Source organism: Chlamydotis macqueenii, chromosome 15 (assembly GCF_036417535.1).
Source record: "Chlamydotis macqueenii isolate bChlMac1 chromosome 15, bChlMac1.mat, whole genome shotgun sequence".
Classification (NCBI taxonomy): domain Eukaryota; kingdom Metazoa; phylum Chordata; class Aves; order Otidiformes; family Otididae; genus Chlamydotis; species Chlamydotis macqueenii.
Window position 1 is genome coordinate 1,569,032 of NC_141570.1, and position 20,799 is coordinate 1,589,830.

General features: G+C 58.2%; 2 protein-coding genes across 8 annotated transcripts in view; one reads left to right on the plus strand and one right to left on the minus strand.

The window, feature by feature from the left end:
* The window catches only part of PKD1 (polycystin 1, transient receptor potential channel interacting), a 92,824-nt gene extending 74,712 nt beyond the window's left edge, over positions 1-18,112 (plus strand). For both annotated transcript variants that reach the window (XM_086759312.1, XM_086759313.1), the window contains 20 exons: positions 709-879; positions 1,166-1,309; positions 1,653-1,863; positions 2,219-2,345; positions 3,193-3,309; positions 3,700-3,749; positions 3,934-4,136; positions 4,668-4,773; positions 5,429-5,547; positions 6,620-6,822; positions 7,087-7,281; positions 8,056-8,195; positions 9,205-9,332; positions 9,697-9,865; positions 10,537-10,662; positions 10,814-10,988; positions 11,574-11,861; positions 12,337-12,471; positions 12,772-13,086; positions 13,497-18,112. In XM_086759312.1, the coding sequence (XP_086615438.1) occupies positions 709-879; positions 1,166-1,309; positions 1,653-1,863; positions 2,219-2,345; positions 3,193-3,309; positions 3,700-3,749; positions 3,934-4,136; positions 4,668-4,773; positions 5,429-5,547; positions 6,620-6,822; positions 7,087-7,281; positions 8,056-8,195; positions 9,205-9,332; positions 9,697-9,865; positions 10,537-10,662; positions 10,814-10,988; positions 11,574-11,861; positions 12,337-12,471; positions 12,772-13,086; positions 13,497-14,123 (3,749 nt within the window). In that variant the 3' untranslated portion in view covers positions 14,124-18,112. The remainder of the gene's footprint in view (positions 1-708; positions 880-1,165; positions 1,310-1,652; positions 1,864-2,218; positions 2,346-3,192; positions 3,310-3,699; positions 3,750-3,933; positions 4,137-4,667; positions 4,774-5,428; positions 5,548-6,619; positions 6,823-7,086; positions 7,282-8,055; positions 8,196-9,204; positions 9,333-9,696; positions 9,866-10,536; positions 10,663-10,813; positions 10,989-11,573; positions 11,862-12,336; positions 12,472-12,771; positions 13,087-13,496) is intronic.
* Positions 18,113-18,325: 213 nt separating this feature from the next.
* Positions 18,326-20,799, minus strand: part of TSC2 (TSC complex subunit 2) — a 32,824-nt gene continuing 30,350 nt past the window's right edge. For all 6 annotated transcript variants that reach the window (XM_086759319.1, XM_086759318.1, XM_086759317.1 and 3 more), the window contains 3 exons: positions 20,569-20,660; positions 20,203-20,301; positions 18,326-19,839 (listed from right to left, as the gene is read on the minus strand). In XM_086759319.1, the coding sequence (XP_086615445.1) occupies positions 19,672-19,839; positions 20,203-20,301; positions 20,569-20,660 (359 nt within the window). In that variant the 3' untranslated portion in view covers positions 18,326-19,671. The remainder of the gene's footprint in view (positions 19,840-20,202; positions 20,302-20,568; positions 20,661-20,799) is intronic.

Genomic DNA, 20,799 nt, shown 5'->3' on the forward strand with positions numbered 1-20,799 from the left:
TTTGTGGGCCCTTTAGATGGACCATGTTGCTGTTCTCCAACATCCATTGCTTTGTGCTGCCATCTGAATCTTTCCCAGCAGAATGAAAGCAGAGAGCTTGGCTTTCTGACCCAGGGTTGGGTTTGTAGCTAGAGCTGCCAGAAACGTCATCCTAGACTTGGAAATCCAGGCAGCTGGGATGTGGAAGCTCTAAGCAAGGACGGAGGTGGAGTGTCTCCATATCGCTTCCAGAAATGTGCTGCCATTGATCTTAGTGTAACCTCTGGTTTCACTGGGAGTAGCTTTCTTCTGAAGCCACCCTAAGGTCCATCCAGGTTGGACCAAGGAGCATCTGGCAACTGGTACCAGAGAGAAGTCAAAAAACAGTCTTTTGACTATTTGGTGGAAAAAAAGTCCAGAGTAAAATCACCCCCCCATTGGGGTGTTAGCAAGGGAAGGAGTGTCAGATTCAGTCCCCTCCAAAGAGGAAAACCATGAGCGTGCCAAGGTCCGTGTACCAGGCCAGTCTGAGCCGCTGCCCTCCAGGCTGTGTGTGACGCTGTCCCGGGGTGTGGGGTGGCTGCTGAGCACATTCCTTCCTCCCCAGTCTCCACGTGGCCCCTCTGAAGGGCCGTTGCATCTGGTACCAGGTCACTGGGGAGGGGAGGGGCTGGGGAGCAGCTCCACCTTGAGTGGACATCCTGAACTGAGCCCTGGTAACTCTGCCAGGTACCACGGCCCATGTGGGGATTGCCCTGTATGGTGTGGACAACAAAAGTGGTCACAGACACCTGGATGGAGAAAACGCCTTCCACCGCAACAGCCTCGACGTCTTTCAGATCGCAACAGAGCGGAGTCTGGGCAGCATCTGGCGCATCCGCATTTGGCATGACAATAAAGGTGAGGGGGTCTGCGGGCCTGAGGCAGTCGTCGCACATCCCGGGTCAGAGCCAGGCTCTGCTCCATCTGGTGCCTAAACCGAGGGGAGACCGTGGTGACCCACCAGCTTGGGGGAGGATTGCTGGGAGTCTGCAGGCTGGTCAGCTGTAATCCCTTTCTCCTGGGGACTGTGCGATTCCCACGGGTGAAGGCAGTGTCACAGGGTAACTGCTCCTGACCCCCTGAGGGCTCTTGTGTTGCCCTCTCGGCTTTGCAGGTCCACATTTCTCCATCTCTTCCCTTTTAGGCCTCAGCCCCTCTTGGTACCTGCAGCACGTCATAGTCCGGGACCTGCAGAGCAGCAAGAGCTACTTCTTCCTGGTGAACGACTGGCTGTCGGTGGAGAGCGAGGAGAACGATGGCATGGTGGAGAAGGAGGTTTACGCTGCCAGTGAGTGCTCGGCCCCTGGGGCGTGGGGCTGGGGTGGCTGAGCAGCGTGGCGGTTCTCGTTGTGTTGAGGGAGGGCCCGCAACGGGAGACTGCAGAGAGACCACAGAGCCTGCGCACCGGCTCTTCCTCCCTGCGGTGATGCCTTGCGCAGCCAAGTGCTCTGCTGGGTCCCTTGTGCTCGAGGACAGGGCGTGGCAGGGACCCAGCTGTGCAGGAGGGACCAGATCGATGTGGTGTGGACGGCTCCTTGGATATGTGTCTGCACGGAGGGACCGTGGCAGGCCCAGCTGGGTCCCCTCTGTGGTGCTGTTGGCCCTGAGAGTCTCTCTCTTTTTGTCCTCAGGTGAGACAGAGCTGAGGAGCTTCTCCCGGATCTTCGTAGCAGAGTTGCAGCGAGGTTTCTTTGAGAAGCATGTCTGGCTGTCCATGTGGGACCGCCCGCCTCGCAGCCGCTTCACCCGCGTCCAGAGAGCCACCTGCTGCTCCCTCCTCATCTTCCTCTTCCTCTGCGCCAATGCTGTGTGGTACGGCATGGTGGGGAACGTACACCTCAGGTGCGCTGCGTCCCCTGGTGCTCTTGCCTGTCCCTTACCTCCTTAGGGCCCTTCCCGCGTGTCCCATTGCCAAGAGCAGGGCAGACCTTACGTCTGCTGGGAATGGGTGCCTTGCTTGTGGCCTTGAGTCTGTCCTTCCTGCTCCGGAGAATCTGGGATCAGGACACGGGTGACCAAGGACAACCTGATCAGCTTTCCGCCTTACTTGGTTTTGCTGCGTCATTTGTTAGCACGGCCCGTGCACATTTGTTTCTCCGCACTTCTGAAACGCCAAGTTGTGCAGTTTTATCTTGCTGCTCACTGAGCTGGCAGCCCTGGGTGCTCCTGCTAACACCGCTCTCTTACTTCTCTCCAGCAATGGGGCCGTCTCCAACCTGATCCCTGTGAATGTGGACACCGTGGCTGTTGGTCTGGTGTCCAGCGTGGTGGTCTACCCTCTCTACCTCATCATTTTATTTCTCTTCCGGATGGCTCGCGGCAAGGTAAGGAGGAGAAGTTGCAGGCTGCCTGGATGGGTGCGATGCCACCAGGTTTGCTCCTCTGGGGCTAGATTCTGCCCTTTGTGGAGCATTGCTTCTCTGGGCTCTGCCCTTCCCCAGTTGTGCCGCCCTGTACCACAGCCAGACCCTTGCCCTTAGCAAGTCTCTGCCTCCGCCTTGAGCTAGGAGCAGCCCCTGGCCTTAGAGGAGCAGCCCACTGCCTGGATTCTAACCGTGCGCAGACAGAGACCAAAGGGGCAGATTTCCAAAGCTGGTTAGGCCCTCGCTCTCTCCTGATTTCGGTGGGTGATAGGTTCGAAAATGCCATGTAAAGGTGCGACCCTGCTGCGTTGGCAGGAGCTTGGGCTGCTCGGTGGAGCATTGCTAATGAAATGCCTGCCCTGGGTACAAATCCAGCTGTCTGAGCAGAGCTGTGGTTAGGCAGCTGTGAAGGGATTAGCAGGGGATTTAATGACTAGTTAGACACAATTAGCAGCCCCATTAAGTACTGCAGCCAGCTGCTCAGTGACTGATGAGCAGCAAATGTGTCTGAGATTTCTTGTTCCTGGGAGCGCTCCCTGCTTTGCAGAAAGCTGCAAGCTCATGTAGCTTCCTGGGAACTTGTACCTGGGACAACCTGGATGGCACTGGGCTGTGGTACAGGTGCCTGAGGTGCCTGGGAGGCAGTGGAGGACGTGCGTGTGCCTGTTCCCAGCCCCACTGGGCAGGCCTGCCATCCCCCAGCAGAGCAGGGAGCCGATGGGAGCCGTGAGCAACAGGGCTCTGAGCCACCATGACACTGTCACCTCCATCCCTCCCTTCCCTGCTCAAGCCTTCCTGTCTCCTGCAGGTCTCCATCAGCCACACCCTGACTCACTCAGACCAGCAGTCCTTGGAGATTGACAACTACCTGGACTCCTCAATCCTTGACAGCTCCTTCCCCACCTTCCCCGGGCTCCGGGCAGAGGTAACCTGCTTCCCACTTCAAACTGGACAGGCTGCGTGAGTCTGTGTGTTCCCCTGCACAGTGTCCATTCAGAGCTGTCAGTGCAAGAACTAATGCAAACCAGTGCCTCTGGCCAGTACTGGTGATGGGGGAGAACCACAGCCCTTCATCTCTCATCTGCATCTCTGCCCAGCCCAGTCCCAGGCGCTGAGCACGAGCTGTCTCCAGCTGCTGCTCCGTACCTGTGAGCATGGATCTTCCCAGTGTGCCTGGGTGTTCTCTGGAGCTGTGGACTCAGGGCGCAGCAGCTCAGGCTCCAGGTTTCCCGTGACCCTTGATGTTGATGACCCGCTGTTTTACCCAGGCACAAACCAGTGTGATGTGCCTGAAGTGCCTCTGCTTCCTCCACAGGCCTTCTCTGAGCAAACCAAAACAGATCTGTTCCTAGAGGACTCCAAAAGGTAAGTAGGTTTCTGGAGATGGAGCAAGAAGGAGTTCAGTGTAATTTTCTGCTTTGAGGGACTGTGGTTTGAGCTCCTACAGCTGTTCCCCCTCTAGACAGGCTTATGCACCAGCACAGTTGCTTTTCTTGCGCTTCCTCTTCCCCACACGTACCTGATTGCGCCCGTTCCTGTTTCCCTGCAGCCTCGTGCGGTGGCCGTCCAGCGAGGCCCTGCTCAGCTGGCCAGACCTCCTCAGCGACCCCTCCATCATGGGCAACACCATCCAGAAGCTGAAGAGAGGCCGGGCCAGCCGCCACCTTGGCCTTGAGGCCCCGTTGGCGGCGGAGGAGGACAGCTTGTCACTCGGCATTCACCAGGGACAGCCTAGATACTTCTCTGCCTCAGGTGGGTGCTGGATTAGCATTGCTCTGTGCCAGGGTTTGAATGCCCCCGGGAAGTGCAGGAGGAGCCGTCTGGTCCCTGGGAGCCCTGGCTCAGCTCTGGAGAAGGTAGAAGAGCAGAGCCTGTTGCCATCACCACTGGCTTCAATCTGAAGGGCAGAGGAGGAGGGTCATGCTTTCCTCATGGGGATTTCGGTCTGGGAAAGCAGAAATCCTGACGTGGATCAGTCTGAAGTGAGTGGTCACCACGCGGCCAGCAAGGAGAGATGTGTTCCCATGGGATCTGAATGCTGCAAGCAGCCAGCACTTCTTCACTGGTTGCAAGACCACGGTGTGTTTCTGAACCTCTGTAAGTGGCTGGAGAAGGAGAACAACTTGGCCTCCTGTACCTCCTGCCAGGCTGTGCAGCCACGCTGGGGACAGGGAGGAGCTAGAAGACAGGGAGGAGGGGAGGGCTGTCCTGTGGAGAAGGACCCCGCTGCGGTGCTCTATGCTGTGCTCGTGCCAACGCTGTTTGCACGCTCTCTTTCCCCAGATGAGGATCTGATCCGGCAGATCCTGGCAGACGGAGCTAGCGGCATCTCCCACTCCCAGGACCTAGGGCCGTACATGAGGGCCGAAACAGATCTGATCTCGGGCCTGTAAGTACTCGGGGAGCAGCGTCCCCCACGGAGCCAGTGCCTCCTGTCCCTTGCCCTCCCACACACCTCCGCAGCAGCTGGTATTGCGCCAGCCCCAGCGAGCTGAGCTGGGTTCTGAACCATTGCGAATGCCAGGGTCAGCCTTGTCACAAGTCCCTGTGTCCTTGCTGGCTGTGGTTCCTGCAGCCCCCACAGCCAGAGCTCCAGGAGGACACTGCCGCCCTTCCGGCAGCCACCTGGAATATCCCGTTAAGGCTCCAGCTGAAGGTGTGCCTCCAGGGCTTTGTGACTGCTGACAAAGTGCCGGGAGGTGGCTTTGCTTCACGGCGCTGACGGGAGGGAGAAGGGGGTTGAATCTCTGTCATCATGCTCTGGGCACCCTGCTTTGGGACCCTGACCACCAACCAGCTGGGCAGCCAGTGCAAAGAGGCAGCGCAAGGGAGGGATAAGACTTCCAGCCCTCCACGAAACGCAGAGCAGAGCATCTGCGTGCTCCAGCAGCCTGGGCTTGTTGTTCTAGAAGGAAGCGCTTCTAACTGGTCTGGGGCTGCTGCACTGGTGTTGGCACTGGAGTTTAGTCCACCTCGGCACCAGCCTGCTTGCCGCAGAGCCAGCAGTGGCCTGGCTCACCAGTGTCACCCCTTTGCCTTGGCAGGTCCAGCGTGTTCGGGGAGAAGGTGGAGACTGTCATGATGCAGAAGCTGAACGACAAAGGCCAGAGTGTGGCACCTCCTCCCCGGGAAGTGAGCAGATCAGCCAAGTCCACGTGGACAGGTACGGGGCTGTGCCAGCGTCGGGGCAGGGAGGCTGGGGGTGTGCAGGGAGAGCGGCCGTCGTGCACAGCAGCGCTTGGGAGGCGCAGGCAGGTAAATAGGAAAGAGGCCTTAGGAAAGGCTCCCCTGCTTGGGATATATTTGCTGTTTCCTGTCAGCTTCTCCTGGAGCCTGGGTCTCGGTAAGCCCTGGGCCACCACTTGTGCACCGCACGCCCTAGGGACGCTCCGCTCGCTGCTTCCCCAGTTCCTCTGCTCTCTGCAGCCACCAGTCCCACCCAGCACGAGAGAGTGAGAGTCTGTACATGACCAGAGGGGAAAGGGAGTGGGATGCCAAGGAGAGTTCAAACAAAGCAAAGCAAAGGAGAGGACAGATGCTTCCTACAGGGCCGTGCGAAGGACTGGCGGCCAGCTGGGCTTGCAGAAGGCAGAGAGGGCTGTCGGGCCTGGCGAGGTCTAGGGGGTGGTACGTGCCCGGGTGCCCTGCGGAGCAGCTCAGCGTCAGCTCTCTTAGCACAAGCTCTGGGCTTCCTGAGGCACAGGCTGCAGCACAGAAAACTGGACACAGCAGCGATCCTCTCGGGTCCATTAAAAACCGTCGTTTTGTCTTGGTTGATGAATGGTTGTCATATCTTTATGCAGGCATTGATTTGCACAGGCGGGTGAAAGGAGCTGTGCGGAGCGAGCCCCGGGGCAGGGTGGCTTGGCCGTCTGAAGGCAGCCAGAGCAACAGATCTGTGGGGCTATCCTGGGTTTGCCAGCAGCCCCTCCAGCCAGGCTGGGCATGGCCAGCGTCCTGGGCTCTGAGGGAAAGCAGGGAACCCATCGCACTGCCCAAACCAGGATCCCATCTCCTCCTGCCCATCCCGTGGGCTGCAGATGGGAGGCTCTCTTCCGAGGCTGGCTGTGTTTGTGTGCTGTCCGTGTTGCTGCTTAGTGGGAGATGTTTGGGATAATCCCTCCAAACTCACCCAGAACTGGTGGCAAGTTCTCTGCTGGGATGAGTGGTGTGCTCAGCCCTTTCTGGGACCCTTTTGCATAACTTTTACTCTTGTTTTCTCTCTCTCCCTCCAGTTACAGACCAAACATTCAGGAAGCGCTTGCTGCCACCTTGGTGCTCCTACCTGGCCCATGGTATCAGCCTCCTCCTCTTCGCCACCTCCACGGGGGTCTCCGTGTGGATCGGGCTGGGCTTTTCCTCCAGCGTTGCCCTCATGTGGCTCATCTCAGGGATATTCAGCTTTCTGGCCTCCTTCTTGGTCTGGGAGCCCCTGAAGGTAAGGATAATACAAGTACACAAGCACATATCTATACGTGTATGCAGATATTAGCTGTAATTAACATCTCATCTGGATATTAATCAAGTCATGCTGGACACCGAGTGGACCGAATACTCTCTCCCGTCTCAGTGTCGCTGTAGAGGGGGAGGGTGTGTGCACCAGCGGCAGGAGAGGCAGGGCTGGTGGTGGTCGGCTGCTCGTGGCGGTTCTGGCGGCACGCACGGTGCTCTGCGCAGCTCACGGTGCTGCTTATCTCCCCAGGTTCTGCTGGAAGCCCTCTACTTCTCACTGGTAGCCAAGCGCTTGCACCCAGAGGAAGATGATACCTTGGTGGAGCATCCGTTTGTGGAGCATGTTTCTGAGAAGATCAGCAAAGTCCGACCCCCACAGGGGTTTGCCCTTTTCCAGGCCAAGGAGGAGGCCAGGAAGGTCAAACTGCTGCACAGGATGCTGAAGGTAAGATGTCTCCTGGTGCCTGTGTGCCCAGGGCAGAGGCAGAGCGCTGGCTCTGGGAGCTGAGATGGATCCTTGTGTGGGTCCTCCCCATCCAGCTGTGATCTCCTGAGCTAGTAGGTACATGTCTCCAATTTCTGCCTCAGTTTCCCCATCTATAAAAGACTGGCAGGGACATTCATCTGCTCTGTGAAGCTCTGAGATTTGAGCTGGCTGGAAAGCAGAACCCTAAGGGGGTTGATTTGGAGCAGCTGGTGTGTTTGAGGTGAGGGCAAGGTTTGCAGTGTGGAGCAGACACCAACTTGCACAAGAAAATTGGTTAGTTGAGTCTTGTGAAAGACACAGGCGCCCATCTAGGAGCAGAGGGTGTGACCTCTTTAGCACTAACCCTCCCCACTTGTGCTGGGAATACACAGCTGCTTTGTCGGAGGCAGTTATTTTTAACTGGGTGGTTTCCCCTGGAAGGATGGAAACCCCCGTAGCTATCCTATGGGCTGAGCTGCCGGCGTACGGGAGCTCGTGCAGGGCGGTTGTGCAGTGCGTATCAGCTGAAACACGTGGTGCCGGGCTGGCTGCTTCGAACGGAGAATGTTGTTGTGAGCCCGTGGTCTGGGTTTCATTTAAACTGCTTCCCACGTGGAAAAAAGAACGGCATGCTCTGGGTCCTGATCCCGCCGCATGGCGGGCAGTGGTCGGTGGAAAGCACTGATCCACTGCAGGATTGGGAACTGGCTCTGCCGTGCTTGGGTGCCATCCCTTTCTGCTTCTGCTTGCCAGAATTTCCTCATCTACATGATGTTCTTGCTGGTGATCCTGCTCACCAACTACGGAGACGCCTCCCGCAACAGCAGGGCCTTCCTGCTGCAGAGCTCCATCAAGCAGCAGCTGGGCAGCAGCGAGTTCCTCCGCATCAAGAGGTAACTGGAGGGCCTGGGGATGGGCAGGAGTGAGATGTAGCTTCCTACCGGAGAAGCTGTGCAGGGCTGCAGCGAGGAGTCAGGGAGCGGGCTGGGGCTGGCTCCTGGGCTCGTGCTCCAGGGTCTCTCCCAGGAGAGGTTCTCGACTCACACGGGCACGGCGTGGCAGTGAGCAGGTCCCTTTTTGTCCCTGGGGTTCTGCTTCTCCCCTGGAGAACACAGGGGCCTGTGGAGGTTGAGAGCTTTAATTTCTTTGAATTTGTATTATTTCCTCAGCGGGAAGGGACTGTGTGAGTTACAGATGTTTATCTTTCTGGGTCTGCTCAGAAGGACACAAGTTTGCTCTGTCTCCAGAATTTACAACTGTAAAGTTCAGCTGTAAACAGGTCATGAGAACCAAAAATAACATCTCGTATGAATGCAGTCCTTCCCTCCCTTGCACATATGGTTTAACGAGGTTAAATTTTCCCAGCTGCCTTTCCGCACTGCTGCAAACTCCAGCAGCCCAGACTGACATCGGAGCAGCTGCCCGGGATTAACGGTGTCTTTGTACCCGTCTCGCTGCAGCCCCCTCGATCCTTCCTGCAAACAGACGTGGCTTGTCCGTGCCACACGGTCTCAGAAACTTTGATGCACCGCCATGTGAATCAGGAGTGATTCCAGTGAACTGAATGGCGTTTCTAGGTGGAAAGTGGTGTAAATGGGGAGAGCAGAGCAGAGTCTGGTCCTAAATGTCGCCTCTTTTCCACTGCACTGCCAAAGACCCACTGGTCTGGTTGTGATCCGAGTGCCAAGTGGGTTCAGTCACCTTTAGATCTCGTATGGCAAACATTTTCCTGACCCAGCTCAGCTCTTGGAATGGGTGGAAATGCTGCCTCTGCCTGCTAGGGAGGAGAGCGGCCCAGGTTAGCACCCCAAAACTCAGTTTCCCCTCCGGGTGAGACACAGATGGTTGTGAGTGAGAATGGAGAGCCACCCCAGAGCCTCTCATGGCATTTCCCCCTTGCAGGTCGGATCAGTTCTGGGTCTGGATGTCGCAGGTCTTCCTCCCGTACCTCTACAACAACCGCTCGGGCCAGGAGAGCTCCAGCACCACGCTGGGGACCGCCCGGCTGCGCCAGCTCAGGCTGCAGGAGGGTAAGCGGGCAGGGGCCCGTGGCTCTGCTGTCGCGGGTGGGTGGGGACGTTCCTGGAGGGATGAGATGTCCGGGTCTGGATGCAGCTGGGGCTGAATGGAGCAAGGCAGAGGTTATGGAGGCGGGTTTTTCTTGGCAGCATGTGTGTGATTTGTTCCTCTGGTTCTGCTGCCTCCAGAGATGAACTGGGGCAGTTGCTTGAGAGGATTTTCACTAAGGAGAGAGGTTGACTTGATTCTTGGAGATGTGACGGAGGACTTGGAGGGAGCTTGAGAGGAAGGGAGCTGCCAAGCATGGGAGCTCAGCTGCGTGCCCCAGTGCTGCGTCGGGCTCCCCACGGGATGACGATGTTGGTCTCGTTCCAGCCGAGTGCCAGCGCACCGCCCGGGACGTGCTCCGTGGCGTGGGCCTGGCCGCCGGGAGGAACTGCACCAACTCGCACGGCTTCTCTACCGCTGACTACGCAGCTGGCTGGGAACCGGCGGCTGGGAACGCCACGGCTGCCTGGTCCTACTCGCCGCCCGACCTGACGGGGTAAGGAGCTGCCCAGCCTGCACCTGCACCCCTGCTCTGTCTGCCAAAGACTTTGTGTCTCCGCAGTTGCTGCGGTGCCCGGGGTGGCTCTCAGCCCCCTCCTCAGTGAGGCCAGCCGCAGCCCCCAAGCCTGGCAGAGTCCAGATGAACACAGAAATGCCAAACGCCGTCCCTGAACGCGTCCGCGCTGGCGGTGTGACTGTCACCTCGAGCTGCCTGAACAGCAGCGTTGTGCTGCTCTCGGGGGCCCAGGGGCAGAGGGTTCAACTCTCCAGCTTCAAGGGCAGAGACAAGCTGCAGAGCAGGGCAGCCCTGCCGCCCTCAGAGACTGCAGCTTTCTGTTAAGCTGGGTTAAACTGGGAGATTAACCTTTGCCAGCATACTGGGCATTACATCACTGTCTGCTCTGGTTTGTCCTTGGATGCATCTTCCCTGAAGTCTGGGGCACCGCAGGGCTTGGAGCTGTTCTGGGGTTGGGGACACTGAGAGGGATCAGTGCCCTTCTGTCATTTGTCTTGTGACATCAATAACGAGGCAGCTGTCACCCTGGGACGTGCAGCGCAGGGGTCAAGGTCTGCATCTGCACACTCGCTCCTGGCCTGCCACACAGGAGAGCGTGCCAGTGGCTGCTCCGTCCTTCGGCTCTCACCCCGGCTCCTCTTCCTCTGCAGGGTCTGGTACTGGGGTTACATCTCTTTCTACGACAGCAGCGGCTATGTCCAGGAGCTGGGGTCTTCGCTCGAGGAAAGCAGAGCTCAGCTGGATTTCCTTCGGCAGCACGCTTGGATCGACAACATGTAAGTGTGGCAGGGATGAAGGGAGTGTCCTGCTGTCACCGGGGTTTTTGAGGGGTGTCACGGAGGGCAGAGGGTCTGTGATCCTACAAAACAGTGGCACCAAAGCCCAGGGGCGGTGTCCCAGAGCCCTGAGCTGCTCTTTCCTCCCCAGGAGCCGGGCAGTCTTTGTGGAGCTGATGCAGTATAACCCCAGCGTGGACCTGCACGCTGCCATCACCCTCCAGCTGGAGTTCCTGGGGGCCGGCCAGGCTGTCACTGCTGTCGCCGTCAGCCCCTTCCCGCTGCTGCGGCTCAGCGGGGGCGTCACGCTGCGGCTTCTCATGATGGTCAGTGCGTTACTTCCTCTCTGCGCTCCTCCTCCCTCTTGGTCACTGCGCAGAGGGCTCTGGGGTCCCGTCACCAGCGCTGGTCACTGGACTGAAGCTCCCCTGCCTGAGGCCACTTGTCCCCGTGCCTGTCACCGCTCCGCTTCCAGGATAGCGGACACTGCAAACAGCCCTGGCACCACCCAGGGGAAGGAGACTCCTCCTGTCTGGCCTTTGTTGCTCTTGTCTCAGCCTTTTTGCTTCCTTGAACTTGTGCCTGTCGCTGTAGAAACTCAAGGCTTTTGTTGTTCTGTCCTCAGCAGGGACATCAGCCAGCTGAGCCATGTCCCCAGAGACCCTGCCTGGGCCAGGGTTGGGTGTAAACAGAGCCCCCCTTCCCCTGGGCACTGCCACCCTGCCGCCAGTGTGTTGGACGTGGTCTGGGGAGCTGCAGTGCCAGGGCAGGAGGAAGTGGGGCTCTGAGGGAGCGAGGAAGGCGTGGGAGGACTCAGCCTGGTCCTGGGGCACTGCAGGGTCCCCCGGCGCAGCTCAGCAGTTGAGCGTTGCCCTCTCCTTGCCTGGTAACCTCTCCATTCCCCCCCCCAGGTCTTCCTCATGATGTTTGTGGTCTACTTTGTGGTGTCTGAGTCACTGTCCATCAAGAAGGAAGGCAGGGCCTACTTCACCCTGTGGGGCAACTACAGCCAGTGGGTCTTCATCCTCCTCACCACTTGCACCGTGGTGGTGCACCTCAGCCAGGCCACCCTCGCCGACCAGCAGTGGCTCAAGTACCTCAACAACCGCAAGGGTTTCACCAACTTCTACCAGGTGGCCTTTCTCAACACCATCTTCAGCACCTTGGCTGCCTCCCTCCTCTTCCTCCTGACCGTGCAGGTATGGAGAGGGTTGGGTGGGAGCAGCACGTGGGCAGGGTGTGTGCGTTGGTCCTCCTGTGCCAGCTTGTCATCCGTGTGTGGCCCCATGGCAGGGGCAGCAAAAGGCCCTGAAATAAAAACAAATGCACAAGACCGTGGTCCTGCTGTGCCAGGCACTGATCGGGGCTGCTGCCACATCCAGACTCTGCTGGGGGACAGAGGTGGTGGGCAGAGATGCCACGTGCGTCTCTGCTGGAGTTCTTCGGGTCTGTGAAGCCTCGGGGCTCTCGGTTCCCTGGTGAACTCAGCCTGGTGCGGCTGCGGAGGTGATTTTGTCTGCAGGGAGCCCACTGACTGGGATGTCCTCTGCTCTGCCAGAGTTTGCCTTTCTCGGACTTGTAGGGATGTCTGAAGGACTGTTCCCTGGGCGGGAGGGATCTCTCGGCAGGCTCTGCGATGGGCCCGCGTTAATGCCCCCTCTCTCTTGGTCCCAGGCCGCCCAGCAGCTGCGTTTCGTCAGGCAGTGGTCTGTCTTTGGGAAAACCTTCCAGAAGTCTGCGAAGGAGCTGACGGCTGCGGGACTGGCGTTCGCCGTCCTTGTCTTGGCCTACGCCCAGCTGGGCTTCCTGGTAACTCCCTGCCGTCCCCCCTCGCGCTGCAGAGCGGCTGCTGGTCAGCAGGGGCTGCCCGGGGTCGTGCTGCCCCTCATCCCTCACCACCCCATGGCTGTCGGCCAAGCCCAGAGGGTCCTGTGGGTGCTCCCTGCTCTTCACCACTGCAGGGCAGGGGCTGTGTCTGTGGCCTGTCCCTGTCACGGCCGACGCGTGGGCCACTCCTCGGGGCTCGTGCTTTGTAAGATGGGGTAGTGGGTGTTTGGGGTCATTTTGCCACTGTTCCGTTCTCATTACGCCTCCAATGTCCCTTTGCAGCTCTTCTCCTCCTCCTCGGAGTCCTTCCGCAGCGTGGGCAGCAGCCTCCTGCTGCTCTTTGCCATGCTGCGGGGCAGCGTCAGCCTCCGGCCCTGCCCGCCCGAGCCCTCGGGCCTCTACTGCCTGTTCTGCGCCAGCTACGTCACCCTGGAGCTGTGGATCCTGCTGAGGCTGCTCGCCGCGGTGCTTGTCCACAGCTACCGGGAGATGCACTTTGAGCTGTACCGCCCCGCCTTCGAGCCGCAGGACTACGAGATGGTGGAGCTCTTTGTGCGCAGGCTGAAAATGTGGATGGGCTTCAGCAAAGCCAAGGAGGTGTGTGCAGCCAGGGAGGCTCCGTGGGGAAGGGGCCCGGCAGCGGGCAGGGGGCTGCAGCCCTGCATGGAGGATCGGCGTCCACCATCCCCAACATTCCTTTGCCTCTGGCTACATCCCGCTGCTGCTCCCAGTCCGGCGCCTCTGGCAGGCGAGGGCAGGAGCAGTGGCCGTTCCCGGTGGCCCAAGAGCTGGGTGAGGAATGGGGCAGTGTAGGGGCATCTGCTGCCAGTTCTCAGTCCCACAGTTCCGCGTGTTTTTATCCGGGATGTGTCCGCAGGTCTGGGAGCACACCAGGAATGTCTGGGAGCAGCCCTGGGGCTGTTCGGAGTGGGATACGGTGCCCCAGCACGGCATTCCCACTTCCCAGCTCCTGAAACAACTGTCCCTGCTCCCCTCTTCTCTTCCAGTTCCGGCACAAGGTGAGGTTCGAAGGGATGGAGCCGCTGCCGTCCCGAGACTCCAGTGACTCCAAGTCCTTCCGGGGCCCTACTCCCAGCGCTGCATCCGACAGCTCCAGGGCCTCCACCTCCTCCAGCCAGCTGGACGGGCTGAGCCTCGTGCTGAGCACCCGCGACAGCCTGGAAGTGGACGCTGACATCCAGCGCCTCCTTTCCCTCTTTGAGATGCTGCTGGCCCAGTTTGACCGGGTCAACCAGGTGACGGAGGACGTGTACCGCATCGAGCACCAGCTGGAGGGCTCCCAGAGCCGCCGCTGCAGGAGGAGGCACACGCGGCTGGCAGAGGACGTCCTCAGCAGGTACTGCGCAGGCAGCGCGGACCAGGGGCCCTCGCCCGAGATCTCCTCCGACGCGGACCCGCAGCCCCCGCGGGACGCTGCGCCAGGCCCCCACTCTCCCACCGCCCCGCCGGGCAGCCGCGGCTCTCTGCCCAGCCGCCTCCTTCGAGCTAGCAGAGGCGTCAGCGTGGCGGCTTCTGTGTTGCCCCCGCACAAACCCTACGCCGCCGCAGCTCCGGCGGTGAAGAAGAAACGGCCCCTGCGGGCGAAGAACAGGGTGCACCCCACTGTCAAATAACGGGGGTAGCGCGGGGAGTAAGGCCCTCGGTGGGCAGAGAGGAGAGCGCCTGGGAAGGGTTTGCGAAGGGCGGGCTGTGCCTGCCATGCAGACCTGGAGCCTCAGGAGCTGCTGCTTCCGAAAGCTCCCGCCGCGGCGGCTGGGCCTGCCGGGGTGCGCGGGGTTGGCGCCTCAACCGGGCCGGGGCGGCCACCGTCCTCCACGGCCCTGACCGTCCCCGTGAGGCGCGGTGACTTCCCGGTGGGTGATTTCCAGTACGAAGGAAGGAGAAGGCTGAGCCTTTCCCTCAGGGGCAGCTGGGGCAGGCTGCACAGGGTGCAGAAGATCCCTGTCGTGGAGGGCAGTATTAAAAAGTAATTTCTTCTGTTAACTGGCGCCATCTGCAAGCGGCCTGCCCGTGGCGACGGTCGCAAGGACGCTTCGCTGGGGCCTGGCGCAGGGTGAGCCGTGCAAGGCTCGGCTCCCTTCCCCGCTGGCTGTGCCGGACGGAAAGGGGGAGAGGAGAGCCCCAGGCCCTGAGGGTTTGAACCGAGTCTTGGATTGTTGTCGACCAGACACACTGTGGAGGAAAGCTGCAGGTTTCACAAAGATATTTAACCAACCTCTTTTTTTTAAGCGTAAATATATATAGATATAGATAAATGCTATCTACACCCAGATCAGTTAATTTCCAGTATTGGCTGCCTTTATCCTCCAGAAATTGGTACTATTCTTTGTATTTAAAGAAATCCAATATTTAAAACAAATGACATTGAGCTGCAGCGAGCTGCCAGCCCTGCGGCCTGCCCGGGCGCGGAGGGGAGAGCAGAGCGAGCGGCAGCTCGGCCCGGGGGATGCGGAGACCCGGGGCCGCGTTCGGCCGCCTCTGAGCGTGGGGTTGCCAAGGTGCTGGCTTCGCTGCGGTCCCCACCCACCCCTGCCACCAGCGCTGCCCCCCACCTCCGCGCGATGGCCCGCGGCGTGCGGGCGCTGCCGGCTGCTTGGCTTTTCTAATCCAAGGAATGTATTGACGTAAGTATATCTATTTTTTTGGTTTACTTGTTCGTATGTACTGCCCAGCACTTTAATGCTTTCCTCGGCTAACAATGACACGTGCGATCTAACAAGAACGGGATAATATATCACAAAAGCAGTATTTTTTTTTTTTGTTTAAATCATAAACTGAAATGGGCGGGCACTGATGAAGCGAACGCAGCCCCCAGTGTGCCCCAGCCACGCCGGTACCTCCTGGCATCGTCCCGAGGAGCAGCACAAAGGCGCCGGGGAAGGCAGGTGAGCCCCTAAGGGAGCTTTTTCCGGGGGTCCCTCCAGCCCCGCCGCCCCGCAGCTCCCCGGGATGCGCCGTGCGCTGGGCTACAGCTGGCCTGTGCTCGCCGTGCCCGGCTGGGGAGGGGCTGCGCCTGGGGCACCCCCTGCTCGCAGCCGAGGTGCTGAGTAGCGGCTGGAGCCTCCCCAGGGCCTGCGTTCGCTTCCTCACCGCCATTTCACGTTATGTATAGTGTAAGTAATTTATATGGTGTTTTGGTTTTCTAAATGTATATATTTTTGTATGTTTGCTATATTTTCATAGCATCGGTATGATGACTGAAACGTGTAGATAGGAGAACAAACACTATTGTCAGAGTTATTTAAAGGATGTATTAAGTGCTTCTTCCTGGGAATGTCCCGTGTATATAGCGTGCGGTGTCCGTGTGCGTGTGGTGTGTGTGCTCTCCTCCCAGCTGGGGTTCGGCCGGGCTGGCTCTGGGCCAGCCGCCGCAGGTGGAGCGGAGCGGGGCAGGGGAAGGGACGGGACAGTGGTGTGTGCCCAGACCCTGCTCCGCGCTTCGAAGGGTGACAGGCTTGGAGGGAAGCCTCAGGCAGGCAGCGCTGGTGGCAGGTACCTTTGAAAAACTCAGTGGAGGTGAAGGAAAGGTCGCAGAAGGATGAGGGCAGGAGGTGACAGTGTGCTGTGGCTTGAAGGTCACTTAAAGTGAGATGGTGATCAGTCAGCAGCTGTTGAAAGAGCAGAGTGCACAGAGGGACGTAAGAGTGCGGAGGGGAGAAAACTAACAACGTTAGTAACCACGAAACTTTGGTAAGGGGTGGGAACAGGCAGGTAGAAGAGGAGATGAGAGAAGCGCGTAGGGTTCAGGAGCAGTGGGTGCAGGTGGAGGGCTCCAGCGTGGAGGCAGCAGAGCCAGCAGCCCGGTCCGCAGAGCCCAGGGGAGCCCAGGGCTGGGGCACGGTGCTGGTGGCAGTAAGCTTTGGGCAAGGTGCTTTGTTACTCCTTTTATAAACAGCTCCATGTGCTCCAGAACTCGTCTGGTGCCTAAAACTGGTTTCAAGCCAGAGATTGAACGCTATTGACTTCCTATTTTTTTGTTTCCTTCTACTCTCCCAAGCAGCACAGCCGCCAGCATAACTCTGGTTGATGCCCGTGACACATTTTTTTTGGTGCCAGGTGCAGTGCTGGTGCAAGTGCCTGCAGGCTGTGTCCCCACACCCCTAAGGCAGTAAGAGGCGCAGCTGGGAGCTGGCCCAGCAGCCCTGGGATGTGACACAACTGCATCCAGCTGCCCCGGGTGCGTCCTCCGTGGGGGTAGGAGGGAGAGAGCTGTAAAGCAAAATCCAGTTTGGTGAGAGAAGCACAGACCCTGGGTGAAACTCCAGGGCCTCTTGACTACGTCTGTCCTTAGAGCCACGGTTTCTGCTCTGGCTACACCTCACGAGGAGAGGCACTGGAGGAGCATGGCGCATAAACAGCAACTCCCCCCCCCCCAGAGAAAAGCAAGTTGCTCATCTTTTGACAGCATGGTGTAAGCATGCAGGAATCTTTTTGGCCAGCAGAGATGGAAAAAGGAGAGTAACTGCAGGAAACCGCTCGCTGGCGTGTGCTGCTGGGTGGGCCACCAGCTCTTCCTCTCTTTTGGGAGATCTCCTGAGCACCTTCACCCTCCAGCTCCGCCCCGGCAGCACCCCGCATCCCTTCCCCACTGCGGCGGAGCAGCATGCAGCGCCAGCCACCCCGAGGGCTGTGTTCAGGGAGTAAAATGACCCAAGCCGCTCTTGGAAACCTCTTGTGTCTTCAAGAGCCAAAAATTCCCTTCAAGCGCCACGGTTCAGTTCTCAGCCCCTCCCCATTTTGCATATGCTTATTTAAAGGAGGGTGGTAGTTGAGTGCAGGAAGGAGAGACAGAGGCAGGAGGCCATGGCCAGCCATCAGTAAGCTAACGAGAGGCGAGTGGGTAACGAGATGCTCCCCCTGTGAGGCATCGGGATTTTTGTTCCCAAGCGCCTGTTTCTTCCCAAGCTTGCCCTGCGTGTGTGTGTGACTGGGTGCGTGTGACTTACCAAGTGCTTCTTCTAACCAGAGAGGAGCAGAACCAGGATAGGACAACTGCCCTACTTCTTTCCTTCCCTGGAAGGACGGAGAGCAGCTCTGGAACCCACAGTTCTTTCTTGAAAAGCCCAACCCCTCCCCCAGGGCCCACGTGCGTGGTGGGCACCGCTGCCAGCTTTCCGGCACGTGTAGTTCTCAGCGCAGCGTTATTTGTACAAAGCCACGCTCCCAGGGTTCCCTCAGAGTCCCAGCTGCAGCCCGGTACCTGCCACGGAATTACCCCTCAGCAGCAGCACACCGGAGGCGCAGCCCCAGCCCATAACTCCTCCTGAATGTGTAGTTCTGTGTTTGTAGTCACCCAGAGATGGTTTCTTATTTATTGTCTTAAGTCTCACAAAGATGCAACATTATCAAGCTGCTTAAATAAAAAAAAACCCACCAAACCTATCCATTAGTTTAAAGGGAGAGGGAGGGACCTATATAAGTGCTTTTTTTTAAAAAAAAAAAAAAAAGGGAAAAAAAAAAAAAAAAAGAACAAATGATTGTGACCAATATGGCAACTGTTCCGGTCTGGTCAGCACTTCACTGCAAACACAACTATTGTATTTTGTAACTGTGGGGATGTTTCTTAAAACCTGACAAGGTCAAATAAAAGATGACTGCTAGAGCCTGGCTGCCGTGGGTCTGTCACTCCCGCTCCATCCCCCTCACCGCCATCAGCGCGAGCTCGGCCGAGGCAGAGGAGCAAGGCGTGAGCCAGAGCTGCTCCAGAGCCCTTCCTCCCCGCCACCGGCCTTTGCTCTGTCGGTCAGGGACAGCAGGAAGGAATTTACACGATGATGACACACAGCCTGAATCGGCGCAGGCAGCACAAACCCACTGACCACGTGAATATTTTATTTCCTTTACGACTTAAAAACACTCAAAACACAACATACACGTAGCGTTCCCAACCGGCTCTGCACAGGCGAGTAGCGGTGCGTTTGTCCCCTCACCTGTCACGTCACCGTTCTGTGTGCACGTGGCACTTGTCTCCTTCTCCCCTGCACGGGCGCTGCTGTTCTGGTGCCGAAAAGCCACGCGTCCATTCAGTGACAAAGGAGATGAAGCACTCACGCTATAGGCCAGCCTACGCAGTTTCTCCCCGTTCGGTAGTGTCGTGTCTGAGACCATCTTGTCACACGGTGGGCTGCACAATCCTGCACGCACGGGCACGGAAAGGCCCGCTTGGTACTGCTTCAATGGCCGCGGGCCCAGAAGGAGAGATTCCCGAGGCGTTAGTGCTCCTGGCAATGCAGCGATGACGCCCCAAGACATGTCAGCGGTCCTTCACAAAGGGATCTACCGGGTGCACGGAGAAGGACGAGTTACCCCCAGCGTCGCTGCAACCAGTGGAAATTCTGCAGCTGACCCACGGCCAACTCCTCGCAGTCAGCCCCTGGGGCACTGCTCACCACAGGCGACTGGTGGCCCAGCTCCGCCCTTCTGCTGCTCTGCCCAGTGGCACTCACCCCCACCCCATACGTTGTGTTACTTTCTGGTGGCAAAATCATTTCTGCTGAATGAGGGAGGGGGTGCTGTGACTGTCAAAATGGAGACAAATCCTTGGGAATTTAAGCAGCAGGGCTGGCAGGTCACTCGAGAACCCAGTCGAACTCTTACCAAAGCTGGCAGCAGACCACGGCTGAGAATCGAAAAAGTTCAAGTGCCGGGAGGCAGCGAGGCTGGGAGAGGAGCTGGGATTGCAGGCTGCTTAGGAATAGTGACTGGATTTTCGGTATGTCGTATTTCATTCCCAATAAAGGTGTCAAAACTCCCTCAATTCCTGCGCTTTCCAACTACCTGCTGAAGTGCAGCGTATCATACCGTGTCCGCTCCCACCAGATGCTGGTGTGGAAGGAGTCTAGAGAAAGGAAGTTCCCACCTGATATGGAAGCCTTGGCAGAGCTGAAACCAAACAAAACCAAAACTTGTAGAGTTGGTCCCCTCTTGGAGCATCTGCTGGGGATACCATGTCCTCATCAGACACCGGTCGTAGGCTGAGACGGTGAAACACTGAAGCCACCCGCTACAGTTCAGTGCCGAGTCCACATGCAAGCAGCACAGCCGCACTGCGCCTGCCAAACCCTGCTCCTCTACGCCCGTGGTCTGCACGGAGCCCGCACGCAGGTAAAACGCAGTCGCTGCCTCATCCGTCCCAGAACAGACACAGCGACCCGCTGGGACCTACACGAACTCTGTGAAGTCGTCCACCGAGGAGATGAGCCGCTTCCGCTGTCCGGTCTCGTAGGTGGGCGGGGGGTCCTGAGGGGTCTGGGGAGGGGGCTTTGTGGGAGCAGACGGATGCATCTGCAGGGGAAGGCCAGGAGTCTGGTACTGGGTTTCTTCACGTAGCTGAAAGTCAAACGGGAACAGATGAGCTCCCTTCTCTCCGTAACTCTTTCACGCTCCATGTGGGTGGGGCAGGCCAGGTTACTCAGGACAGCTCGTCCTACCGGCCCCAGCACGGTGCCGAGCAGGTGCAGCGCTGGGAGCAGATCTCAGGGCCCTCAACCCCCCCTTGCTGCCAGGGAAGCTGGCTGGAAGCTCAGGGCCAGACCTACATCGCTACACTTGTCATTCCCACAAGAGCTGGATTCTAACCTTCCGACACATACTCCTCCTCTAATTCAGCGTGTTTTGATAGCTGATTTTGTGAGCCTTATTTGTAATAAGGCTCTAAGGTTCTAAACACCAAGAGCAGACAGCTTCACTCACCCGGTGCCGTAGCCTCTTGATGTGGCGCAGCCTTGCAATCCACTTGGATGGGTAGGTGTCAGTAGGGTTTGATCGACTATGGTGAACCTGGGAAGCCATCTGAAAGGGGGGAGAAGCAGGGAAGGCAGAGGCACATAACCACGACAATAAAATTAATAAAACATTTCAGTACCGTCTGACAGTGACTGAAACATGCTCTAAATTATAACTGCTCCCATGCTAACTCTGACTTTAAAGGCTGACAGCAATAACTGAAGCAGAAAACTGATTTGCTTTAGCAAGCCCTACTCTTTTCCTCAGAAGCTGGTGACGGCTGGTGACGGAGCAGAACGCCAGCTGAAAGACAGGGAGCACAGGGGGACTCACGTTAGCGTGCAGGGCCATCTGACGGGCTACAAACGGCAGGTTCTTGTCGGAGATGATCTTAGCGACACTTGTGTCCACGAGACCCTCCATGTCTTTATTTCAAAGGAAGAAGAAAAAAATTCTTGTCAGACAGTTGAGAACAAGCCAAAAGCTGCCAGTAACTAAATGAACAAGCAATATAAACCTGAGGAACTGCACCACAGAATGTCAGAAGATCCTCACCGAGCTCTA